A 13,124-nucleotide genomic window follows, 5' to 3' on the forward strand; every position below is an offset into this window, starting at 1 on the left:
AGCCAAATCTTTGGATAAATATTGCAAGAAGAAGAGCATTAGATGCTTTTGCTCATTCAACGCAGTACAGGTGTGTACACTCCAGTACACTGTACAGGTGTACACAGTACAGGTGTGTAGCCAACTCACAACAGTTCATTTAGTGACCAAAGTTACAATAGCACTGAAAAATGTGACTTAGGACAATTTTTCACACTTTATGACTATTGCAGCATCCTCATGATGAAATGATTTACATTCGGACGCTTGACAACTGGTTCATATTTATGACGGTCGCAGCGTCCTGGAGTCATGTGATCATCTTTTGCGATGTTCTCACCAGCAAAGTTAATGCGGAGGCCAGATTCACTTAACAACCCTATTACCAATTTATCAACTGCAATGATTCACTTAACAAATGTAGCAAGAAAGGTCGTAAAATGGGGCAAAACTCACTTAACAAAGTTGTCACTTAGCAACATAAATTTTGGGCTCAATTGTAGTCATAGGTCGAGGACTACCTGTAGTTACTTTTTTAAGGTTCTTTGTAAGGAGACAGCAAAAAAGAAAAGGGATCTTTATTTATTTTCCCTTTGAGTTCTTTACATTGTATATTCCTTTCTATGCAAGGCTTAAAAGGCAACAAGCTCCTTCTTAAGCAACTATAAGACGCCATAGCTTAATTTAAAATAGGCTAAATACTATTCTTTTATCAGCAAACAGATTTTACTGTATTTTCATAGGTTAGTATATGGCCTTTAACTTTAATAAGAATACTTCCCATGTTCCATTCTAGATCAAACACAAACATGACCCAGGAACCAAACAAGACGCATTCTCAAAGCCCAGGTGGCGCAGGGGTTAGAGTTACAGTACTGCAGGTTGCTTCAACTGACTGCTAGCTGCAGTTCAACAGTTCAAATCTCACCAGTTGAAGGTTGACTCAGCCTTCCATCCTTCTGAGGTAGGTAAAATGAGGACCCAGATTGTCGGGGGCAATATGCTGACTCTGCAAACCGCTTAGAAAGGGTTGTAAAGCACTATAAAGCAATATATAAGTCTAAGTGCTATTGCCATCATATAATTGTTTGCACATCTATTTAACTAATTTGATTTTAGGCAAATCAGGTTTCAATAGAACAGAACATATGTAGATCAGGGTTGAATGTGGAGTCCTTGGTTCTCTCTGAGTTTGGTTGTTTGCTTGCCATTTGTTAGGAATATAATCTAACGGTTGGGTTGGCAATATATACATCATGTAACAATGCTGTACCTGTTTCTTTAAATCATGCTGTAAATGTGATTGGTTGCTGTTTCCTCAATCAGCCATAAGATGGAGCCAGAATCACTGTTAGATGCTGATCTGATCTGAGTGTTTGGAAGCTGGCTGTGAGAAGTGCCGTATAGAGATCAGCATGAGCTATTGTAAGTTTTGTAACTGCTACCAAACTTTGTGTACCGGACTGTTTGTATGATTATGGACTATGTTATTTGGATTATCCCTTAACTGAAAGACGTTGATGACTGACTGTCTTAACCGTGTATGACTTGGACTGTTTGATGGACTCTGATACCTCTATTTCCACGAAAGTAAAAGCCTATTTAAACTGCAGTGTCTCTGTATGCTGGTTTGTGTGTTCTCCAACACCAATCTCACAACGCTTCTCTGAACGCACTCGCTCTCCCAACAGGGACCTTACCTAACACCATTCATTGATGGGGTTATATAGTCAGGTAATGAAATGTCTGCAAAGCAAACAATCAAGCTCAAGGAACACCAAGTAGTCCAGAGAACATATTTAAGTTTTCACATGAGAAGCGCAAGACAGCTACGAAAAAAGATGGAAAGTATGGAATATATTACACCATTAAGGCAGTCACTAAAACTACAGAAAGAAAAAGCACCAGATCAAAAGACAATCGAACACTAAAATGCCTAACCTCTTATTTAAACGATGGAACCATAATTAACCAATTAATATAGAGGAACAAAATAATTTTTCATTCCAATAACGACTGATATTTTTTTAATGAAATCATACCACATCAAGAACACAATCTCAGGCTTTCCTGAAGCCATGAAGTATTACCACTCTTGTAATGCAAGGATTTTCTGCTTCTTTCCAGGAAGGAAAGCCCATAGGCAAGCACTTTAAGCTTGCCTATTCCTTCTTCCAGTAAAACAAATTGATCCTTGGATAGTTCAGTATCAAGAGTTTCATTCGAACAACTCAAGCATATTGCAAGATTCTAGAAAATATCTAAGACAGTATATAAAATGTATGTATATGTATATGTATATGTATATGTATATGTATATGTATATGTATATGTATATGTATATGTATATGTATATGTATATGCCTAAGATGTAATACTGCACAGGTTCGAATCCCAGTAAGGGTATGGCTAGCTGATGAGAGCTAAATAGCTTGAAATAGATCTATACGTCTCCCTTTATTTATTTATCAGCACAAATACAACACACACACACACACACACACACACACACACACACACACACACACACACATATATATATATATATATATATATATATATATATATACTTAAAGTCTTTATTTATCAGCACAAATAATAACACATATATATATATATATATATATATATATATATATATATGTAACCTCTTAGAAATCATTAGCATTTACATTTAATTAAAACAAGCATAATTTACCCATCTCTAACATTTTTCCAGCCTGAACTGGATACATTCATTTTATACTGTTTCAATTCAGCAATCTTCAGTTAACACAATACAATTACAATGAAATAAATACCAATGAACTACACTTTTACCATGGAGATTTGGTTCTCTGCTGTTATCAAAAATTAGACTCTGCTTCAAATAGGAGTCATTGCTGGCCTGGAGGCCTGCTGAAAACTAACTACGCGCAATATTTTTCTCAAAACACAAAAGCATTCTTCTATTATTTCCCTTTAAGCGTAATATTTCTGGCTGTATAATTTTAAGGGAACCCACAATTTTTGCTCATGCATTATTTATCTTTTAACACAAAACAGTTACTTCACTGAGAGACTGTAAATCGTAATGTGATTTGAATGAACAATTAAATGATGGACATCATAAACTAGATTTATAAGCTTCACATTCTTATGAAAAAAATATCTTAGCATAATTTAACTCCAAAGAACTAGAATATTCTTCTAAAACAATGCAGATTCATGGAACTGCAGCTCCCCCAACAGTATCTGAGAAGTTAAACAGCACAGAGATTGTTCTAATAAATGGCTTGATATTGCTATGGGTAACCAGAGTAACTGCTTTTTTAAATTTAAAAAAAGACAGTTCTGTTATACATATTTTAAAAAAAACATGTCATACTGCATTTATTTTTTTTCCTGAATGGATTCAGAAATTAAGAAGTATCAAACAAATGGAGCATGTTGAACTTGGAAAACAATCTTCAACCGAAAAAAACTTAGCTGAAGTACAACATATTCTACTAAAATAGATGAAAATAGAGATGTGACAAAAACAAAAACAGCACCACACAGATTAATCACTGAATGACAACACAGATTGTGTAAAAGACCATTGAGAGAGAATTTGCAATATGAATGGCTACCAAGAGAAATGGGAATTGTTGAAATATAGGAACATTGCTGATCTACACAGCTTTAGTGCTTCATGGAATCTCTTTCCCATTCAGGAAATTGGGGTCGTATTTATAAATATTCACTGTTTTTTCAAGGTTAACTTGTTTGGGGTGTTTTAAGCAACAATTTGATATTTGCTCCCAAATTTCCAATCCACTGAGGATGAGGAGGAGCACCTTACCCACAAAGCTGGAACTAGACTTCCCATACAGCTGTGTTTGGATTCAGAGAACATAAAAGAACATTTGAGATTAGCTATTATGAAAGTTGGCAGGCAACCAATTAAATAATTCCAAATATCATGGCCATTTATCACCAACAGAGGCATATATCATCTTTTTTCCAAACTTTTGAAGTAAGAAACAATACTGTAAGACTATTCTTAGCATTATCCTACAAAGACAAAGCTTAGCAGTAGGAGCTATGATTATGCATTTTTATCTAAGCTCAACTGTAACTAATAGGATCTATTTTCATTTAAAAAGAATTGTAAGGAAAGACTCAACATTACTTTAGCTTGATCTCAACCAATGGACCAAGCTCCCCTTATTATGCAATTCTCATAAAATCCAGTAGTGTCAGAGTTCTAGAAACAAACTACTGTTACACAGACTAAATGATAAAAACTAAATGTACAACTTAGGGGTGGGTTCCTCCCGGTTCGCACCGCTTCGCACGAACCGGTTCGTCGGTGAACCCGGAAGTAATTAACTTCCAGGAACACCTGTACCGGTCCTGGCCCCTGTTGCTGCAAAGTGCCCTTTTGCCAGCGCATCGCAGCTCACTTGCTCATTCCCCCGCCCATCCGCAGCTCGCTCCCTCGCTCCCCCGCCCACCCGCACTAAGCCCAGCCTGCCGCTCACTGATTGGCTGGCGTCCAGCCAATCAGTGAGCGGGCTGGAGGTGAAGCGAAGCTTTTTTCGCGCTTGGCCTCCATTTGAAAATTCCCTTTGGCCTTTGCTTGCTGCTTCCCCCTCAGGTAAGCAACAAAGCCCAAGCAGCGGGACTCGGGAGGCTTCGGGTGGGTAGCGGGCGGCGGCCCAGCTTTCGTGAGGGAAGGCCTCCAGGCCTTCGCTCACAAAAGCTGCAGGCTCGCGTGCACTACGCGGCCGAAGCTGGGTGGGGGGGGTGGCAGTAGCGGCGGCAGCGGTAGCGGCGGCGGCAGCATTAGCAAGCCACTCCCATCCGGTCACATGGGTGGCAAGCCATGCCCACAAAGGAGGCCACGCCCACCGAGTAGGTTCGAACAAATTTTGAAACCCACCCCTGGTACAACTTAGCCAAGTCTGGCAATAAATCATTATTAGTTAACAGGTGTCAGCTTATTTCAACATTTTCAGTCCTCAAGATTCAATTTTGTTTATGTGTTATAATTTGATCTTAATGAGAGAGAGAGATGAAATTACAATGCTGGTACACTTTAAACATGCCATTTGAGTGCATGGTTTGTTGAAACATCTGAATGCTTCTCTACTGATAAGAAATAAGATACAGAACAATTTCATATATGGATGTAAAATCACAAGATATCTTGCTGCCTTGCTCGATTCTTCTGCCCCTTGCTTCCTCATGCACACATACACATATATGTTCTTCTTCCCTTACAAACGTATAGTTCTCTCATGCACTCTTCTCAGTCCTCATACCAGGAGACAAGGCCTTTCAAATATTCCACATGACTAGCACTTTCTTACGAGAGAGGATAGGAGGACTTTGTTATTGTTGTTTTTCAAAAAGGCTAATTTCTTCTCCTCAGTAAAGCATTGCAAACTGGGTTACAGTCATTGTTTTCTCTTTATGTGGTTTATTAACATAAAAAAAATCTAAAAATAAATATAACTTACCATGTTACCACGTTTCATAGAGTACTTAGAGGTGAGATACTTTCCATTGCCACAAATGTTCAGACAGGTAAATTAAAGCTCCAATAAATATCAAGCCCAGACATACTTCTGAATCTCATCTAGCATTCTAATATTGAATTCAATTTTCTTTTATATTTTTTCCCAAATTTCAACAGCTATCTAAATAGGTTCTTGTTCCTAGATTATAGCACATCTTTCCACAATCTTTATATGTTGTATGGTATATGCTGTCCTAACCTTCTACATCTCTGAATTTTCTTTAACATCTGGATTTGTTAATTAAAATTACATATATGCTGAAAAATAGTTGAAGAGTGAGCCTAGCAGGCATAAGTACAGCGTTTCCCCAAAATTAAGGCGGGGTCTTATATTAATTTTTGCTCTAAAAGCAATTTTTGCTCGTCTGAGCTTATTTTCTGGTTAGATGCTATTTTCAGGAAAATATAGTACTAAATACATCCACCTGGCTGATATCTTAACTGGGGCTTATTTGGGGGTAGGGCTTATATTATAAGCATCCTGAAAAATCACGCAGGACTTATTTTCCAGTTGGATCTTTTCAGGGAAACATGACAGCAGCACATAGCAGCTATAAAAGTTGCAAACATGTAAAAAGAAAAGTGGTGTTCTGTGCTTAACTTGGGAATAAAGTAAACATCAATGCCTGGTTGTTATCAACAGACTGTCTAACCTGGAGAGAGATCAAAGGTGGGAGGATAAAGAAATGGCTTGCCACAAAAGAAAAATGGCACAGAATGAAATATTTTATTTAATTCAAATAGTTTCAAAAAGTACTTTTTTAAAAATGTTATAATAAGAACAGGAAAAGTAAAAAGGTAGACTACTACTACAATGCAACAATTAGCAAAGGCAGCAATCCAAAAATATAATGAAGTTTTAGTCTGCCACATTACACTTCTGTTCTATTACTCTCCATTGCAATAAAAAATATGATGTACTTTCAATATTTTTTACAGAAAAGATCAGTATCCCAAGCAAGTATTTAACATATGGGATGATGCATCAATTGGTAAGTATCTTCCTTGTACATGTCAAGAAAGGTACCTATGGGTTTATGTGATAATTTTTAATGACAGTCTCTCCCTTCCACCACATTTATATAGAAAAGAGATAAAAGATTTCCTAAAACTGACATATCTTCAAAGCTGAAATTTGTTCTTGTTTAGTAAAAAGCAAAATGCATATTTTTTGTATGGATATGTGAAAATGTTTAAAGCTTTAACATAAAACATACAGATGGAGTTTTCATTGTTTCATGGTGAATGAAAAAAAAAACCTGCCAAGGAATACTTTTTTTTAACTGCCTCTTGTTCTTCTTTGTCACCATCACCAATATATCTTTTAACTATAGTTAATCAGGAATATATTCAGAGCAGCTCAATAGCTGGTGTAATTCTAGACCAGGGCTATGATGGGGACCCAGGAAACTCTTTATCCAACAAATATCTAAAGTATAATTTATATCATTGATTGCTCACAGAATCAATGTTCGTGAAATCTACTGCTTCAGAACCTATGGTAATTAAAGAAAAATAGACCAAGGTACCTATAAATGTAGACTCATTCTCCATCCATGTCTCTGAATATGGATAAAAAATGTAAAATTAAAAAATTTAAAAAATTTAAACATCTCCCTACGCAGAGATTAAAAAGAAGGAAGTTCTTTGTAAGTAAAATTGTGCAAATAAGATGCCTGAAAAATTCTGGATTTCTAATTTTCTTATGCCTGTTTAAATAACAGGCACACTTTACTATAGCAAGAAGAAATTGCATTCCTTTTGGCTACCAAACAATTGTGTGAAGGCTGGGAAGAGTTTAATCTACCTAAGAGGAGATCTCTGGGGATGCAGTTAAACTCTTTCTCCTATCCCTATAATATTGATTGTTTTTATTCTTTCCCAAGCCATTTTAGGGGAAATTTCAGCCAGATATCATAAAAATTGCAATGCCACTCTAATATTGAAATGATCTGACAACAGAAGTGCAACAATAGGCTTATAGTTAAAATCCTTGGGAGAGGTACTGAAATAGACCACCTACTTTTCCATTAAGCCAAAAGAATTAAACAGAGAAGAAGGCAGTAAAAGAGTTCCAATATGCATTTTAGGAAAGAGCAAACACTTATTCTTTTCTCACAACAATCTAAGAAATCTTAATCTAATGTGCTGTTTAATGTTTATGAATACTTACCAAGGTTTGTATTTGGGCCAGCAAGAAGCTGTTTGAATTTATCTAACCGCAATGCTTCTCTTTCAGATAATACATGAACACCAGAGGCATTATCTGCCATCCCGCCAGTAAGTGCATATGTAGAGGCTTGTGGAAGCGACTGAGATCTTGGCACAGAAGTATTTGCATTAGTGTTATCTAGAAAATATAACAGGAGAAACAAGGCATAAAGTTGATTACATCTGAAATGGGAGAAAGAAAAGTTATTTTTAATAAATAAATATGCACACATACATACATACATACAGGTAGTCCTCAAAGTTCAAAGTTTTAACAGCACTGAGAAAAGTGACTTATGACCGCTTTTCAGTTACAACCTTTCCAGCATCCCCATGATCATGTGATCAAAATTCAGATGCTTGGCAACTAATTCATATTTATGACTGTTGCAGTGCCTAGAGTCATGCGACTTCATTTTGCGGCCTTCTGACAAGCAAAGTCAATGGGGAAGCCAGAGTCACTTAACAACTGTGTTACTAGTTTAACAACCACAGTGATTCACTTAACAACTGTGGCAACAAAAATCATAAAATGGGACAAAACACATTTAACATGTTTCACTTAACAACATAAATTTTGGACTCAATTGTGGTCATAAGCGGAGGACTACCTGTACAGTATTACTACGTATTTTAGAGTAGAGTAGAGTAGAATAAAATTAGAATAGAATAGAATAGAATAGAATAGAATAGAATAGAATAGAATAGAATAGAATAGAACAGAACAGAACAGAACAGAACACTTTATTGGCTAAATGTGTTTGGACACACAAGTAATTTGTCATTAGTGCATATGGTCTCAGTGTACCTAAGAAGAATAAAACACATTCATCAAGAATAAAAAGATACAATACTTAGTGATAGTCAAGGTTACTAATAAGCTGCTATTATTATTATTATACAATTGTATCACAGCGGCCAGTTGTTTCGCCAGATTTGGCATTGGTTACCAGTCGGGCCCCACCCAGGGGCCTAGGACGTCGTAACGTATTTTCGTAATATGCGTGCAGATCCAAGCAGTGCAGCTTTTTGCATTTGACTGATGGTGATTTTGTCAATTTTTAACTGTTTTAAATGTAATTCCAGTGCTTTTGGAATAGCACCTAATGTGCCAATTACCACTGGAATTACCACTGCTGGTTTGTGCCATAGTCGTTGAATTTCGATTTTTATTTCATTCAGTTGCCTGGCCAATATTGCATGTAAACTGGTCAGATATTTGAGCCAGAAACCATGTAATTGGTCCTTTCCAGGTGATGTCCAATTCTTTACCTTTTTTACTCGATTTTTGACCATCTGAGTTGTTATTTCTAATACTTGCATTTGTTTGTTGCCAATGCTTTTCTCAAAGTCATGTATCCACTTTGCTTCCTTATTGTAGTCCTTTGCATTTTCCCACAATTCTTTCAGGAATTCAACTGTGGCCTGTTTTTCTGGTTTTTCACTTTTGGTGTCACCATTCACATTAAGACTTTGATAAAAACGCCGATGATCTGATCGAAATTGTTGATTTTGTTTATATTGGATGATTCGTGCCTCATATCTTTCAATTTTTCTAGCTGTTGCTGTTATCTGCTGTTTTACAATCTCTACAGCTTCATTGATGTTTCTTGTATCCAATCTATCTTCTGATTAGCCGATCTATGATTTTGTTGTTTTTAAGCCGTTGCTCATGCATGTTCTTTAAGTTACTAGCATCTGCCCTTAATTTTTTGACTTTTTGTTCTAATCGGATTTTCCACTTTGGCTTTGATGCTTTTTCTATTGTGTGACTAGGTACTTTGATTTTAATGCCTAGTTCATTAGTGACTATTACAGCTGCACTGTACATTAACTGGTTCGTTTCCAAGATGGATCCCGATTCAATTGTTGAAAACAATGCATTAACCATTTTCATGATAGGGGCCAAAATTTTCTTAGGCACAGTTTTTAGTGATGGTAAACGTTGCCTTTCCTCATTAAGCAGAAAATGCTCCATGATCTTATCCTTCAATTCTTTTTGTTTTTGAGTTAGTTCATCAGTTGGTTCAGTGATAACTGGTTCTAGTGGTGGTAGTGTTATTTCCTCCCCGAGAGCTTCTTCTGGGAGTTCTACTATGTCTTTAGTTGTGTCTTGAATATCAGTTATTTCCGCTTGTGATATTGTTTTTTTGGTTTTGCAATTTGCCTGAATTTCCTCTAGTTCAACTTCACTAAACACTTTATTCCGTATAATAAATCGCCTTTGATCTGCTAGTCGTTGTTCACTAACATTTGAATCTGGATATTGTTGTTTCCATAATTCATACATTCGCTTTCAATAGCCTCTTTTTTCTGGCTTTGAGTTGTAGTAACAGGCCATTATGGCACGGTTTTCATCTGCACTATATTTTTGTCGTTTTGTTGGCTGGTCCACTTGTAGCCCATTTGTCGACGGATGTCCAGGGACCCCAACATCCGCCGCGGCCCTTGTTAACCCGCGCAACGACCGATGCGGTATGGAATTCTTATTCGTTTTTTCACCATATTGTATGGGTTGGCAGGTTTTTTTTATGGGACCAGATGCCAACCTGACCCCAACCCTCTTCCTTTCTCATCCGGGCTTGGGACCGGCAATGGCGGAGGTTTTTTATTATTATTATTATTATTATTATTATTATTATTATTATACAATTGTATCACAGCGGCCAGTTGTTGTTGTTGTTATTATTATTATTATTATTATTATTATTATTATTATTATTTGGTTAATCTTTGGTGAGATTCACAGCCTTTGGGACTGGTTGGTAGCTCAACAGCTTGAGCCCTAACCAAGGACCTAGGAACTGTTAAGGTAACGTTGCAGGATATAAACTGTTTATTATTATCATCATCATCATTATCATCATCATCATCATCATCATCAAACCTTTGACTACAAATAGCAATATTTATCCCCTTACCTCCAAACCAGATATAAGACTAGATCTATCCTGCCATTGACCTCATGTTTGTCAAGAAACGAATGGGAAAACTAAGGAGTACCACATTGAAATTCCCTTTTGTTAGAAAGGAAGTATTTTACTTGTAACAAGAAAGTACAGTGCTATTTTATATAATACTTAGAAATCCATTATAATTTTCTCATACTGAAAATAGTAAAAATAAGATTTTTCCCATTTCTCCTACCAGAGGAATGGTCTCTGGAGAACTAAGAGGGATTAGTTCCATGTAAGTCGGGATAATCAATTCACTATTCACATTATAGGAATTGAGCTATTAGCCATTTTCCAACTTCACTTTTGGAAAACCAGCATGACCTTTCAATTGGTGCTCAGGAACAACTGTTGCATTCAGCCGGGGAAGCATAGGGCAGCAATTGAGTTTCTTAAGTGTAATATACTGTACCTGCAGAACTTGATGCGTCTGTTTCACTGACAGATTTAACCAGCCTGTTGTCACCACACGCAGCTGAAGGCAAGTCTGAAATTTTCTGGGGCTCTTCCCTTTCTATCTGTTCCTCCTGCAATTTGTGCTGCTCTTGTAATTTGCTGTGATTCTGAATTACTCTGTTAGCCGTTTCCATGACTACATCAGTGTTGAGGCTTTCTGTAGCCATTGCTAAAAGTTCGTCATCATCTTCCCCTACATCCCAGGCATCACTCGTGTTGCTTTCAAATTCCTGAAATGTGCTGACTTTCTTGGTTTTTCCTGGGGTCGTTGGAGGCTTGTTTCCTTGTTTTAAACTGTTTAAAAACAAACAAACAAACAAAAAATCAGCTTTTACCAATACTTGCATTACTGTAAAATTTAATTAAGGGGGAAAAAATGAAGCTGACTAAAACTGATGTATTTCTGATGGAAAAAGCCAGCAGATTAGGATGTCATTTTGAGAATAATAGAATAACAGAGTTGCAAATGACCTAGGAGGTCTTCTAGTTCAACCCACTTGCACAAGCAGGAGACCCTTCGGGACAAATGGCTGTCCAGAATTTCCATAATGTTTCATTTACTCAGTTGTAGCTGTTAAAATAAAACAAGCAAAAAGAGAAAAAGGAGAGAGAGTTCTAAATAAACAATTGTAAGTAACAATTATTTATACAATAGGTGTTAACACTGTAGCAAAAAGCCCTTCTCAAGAACACATGGTTTTCATATGCTTTGTTTGTGTTCAATGTGAATAACCACTATGTAAACTAAACCTCTCTGTCATGCCAGTTGGAATTATCACAAACAGTATCAATCAGATATAGTACTGTTCCAATATAATGCTGGACTTCACAGACAAGAGATGTCGATTAAAATAACACAATATGAAAACAGCTAAATCAGAAGATCGAGTTAGTTTTTAAAAACATCCAAATCAGAAGCTTTTTGTCAGCCCTAATGAGGTGCTAATGAATGAAGCAATCTTCCATTTGCACAGAAGATTGCTTCACTCTTTACCACTCATTAGGGCTGAAAAAAAGCTTCAAATATTTTTACTGCAGCATACTGTTGGAAAAATTTCCCCATTCCAGTTGGGAGAAGCCAACTAGGAAAGAATTGAAGACTGCCTTAAGAGGTACTTCTTTTGTCCAGGAGATAATCCTCTCAAGTGCAAGGCAGAGAATTCCTGTGACTACATGATTTCTATTCTTTTGGGATAATCCCTTTAAGGACGGCTATCTGAGTTTTCTCTATGGTTTCCTTCAGGCAAGTGCTTCAGGCAGGTTTGTTCCTTCAGGCAGGTTTGTTGATTCAGCTTTGTTACATTTTTACAAGGTGTGAAGTGCTTTTGGCTGAATGCCCAGACATCTTGTTAAGTTTATTAAGAGTGTCCGTCCCGTCCCGTCGCCGGGAAAAAAAGGGGCAAAAAGTTTTAGCAAAAAGTGTCATTTTATTATACTATTGTGTTTGCTTGCTTTTCTGATGTTATGGGAATAAAAATGAATACCTGCTAGGCAGAATTTTCCCCCCTATTTTCCTCCCCCAAAACTAAGGGGTGTGTGTGTGCGCGCGCGTGCACGTACGCACTCAGATTTACTACAATCGATATACTACTAAAATTCATGTTGTGAATTTTTAAACAAGTGAAACAATGTATCATAGGGCAACAATTTTTAAATCAATGTGTCTCAACTGGATTAACCTTTCCTGATTCATGCAGCACCTCTCAGATGCTGCATGAATCCCAACCTGCACTACCCACCCCATGTATTGTCCCTGACCTGCACAGGACTTCTTGCATTATCCCAAGCACCCCAGATATCCATCCCAACACAGGCCATCCTCCTTGCACCATTTACAACCAGCATGGGACCTCTAAAATACCCCTGCAATACCCATACACTCTTTTTGCCTCCCCCACATACCTACCTGACTCACAGAGCATTTCTTAATACTCCCCATGAACTCCACTCACTCTTGACTCATGCTACCCCATTGTACA

At 37.0% G+C, this 13,124-nt stretch overlaps 1 protein-coding gene across 1 annotated transcript in view; it reads right to left on the reverse strand.

Annotated features, from left to right (window-relative positions):
* Positions 1-13,124, reverse strand: part of TBC1D22A (TBC1 domain family member 22A) — a 130,628-nt gene that overhangs the window by 104,355 nt on the left and 13,149 nt on the right. The window contains exons 3-4 of the mRNA XM_087722167.1: positions 11,102-11,439; positions 7,698-7,874 (exon numbers count right to left, since the gene is read on the reverse strand). Of these exons, the coding sequence (XP_087578293.1) occupies positions 7,698-7,874; positions 11,102-11,439 (515 nt within the window). The remainder of the gene's footprint in view (positions 1-7,697; positions 7,875-11,101; positions 11,440-13,124) is intronic.

Source organism: Thamnophis sirtalis, unplaced genomic scaffold (genome assembly GCF_051295495.1).
Source record: "Thamnophis sirtalis isolate CommonGarterSnake01/CBP01778 unplaced genomic scaffold, rThaSir2_p1.2 scaffold_9, whole genome shotgun sequence".
Classification (NCBI taxonomy): Eukaryota; Metazoa; Chordata; class Lepidosauria; order Squamata; family Natricidae; genus Thamnophis; species Thamnophis sirtalis.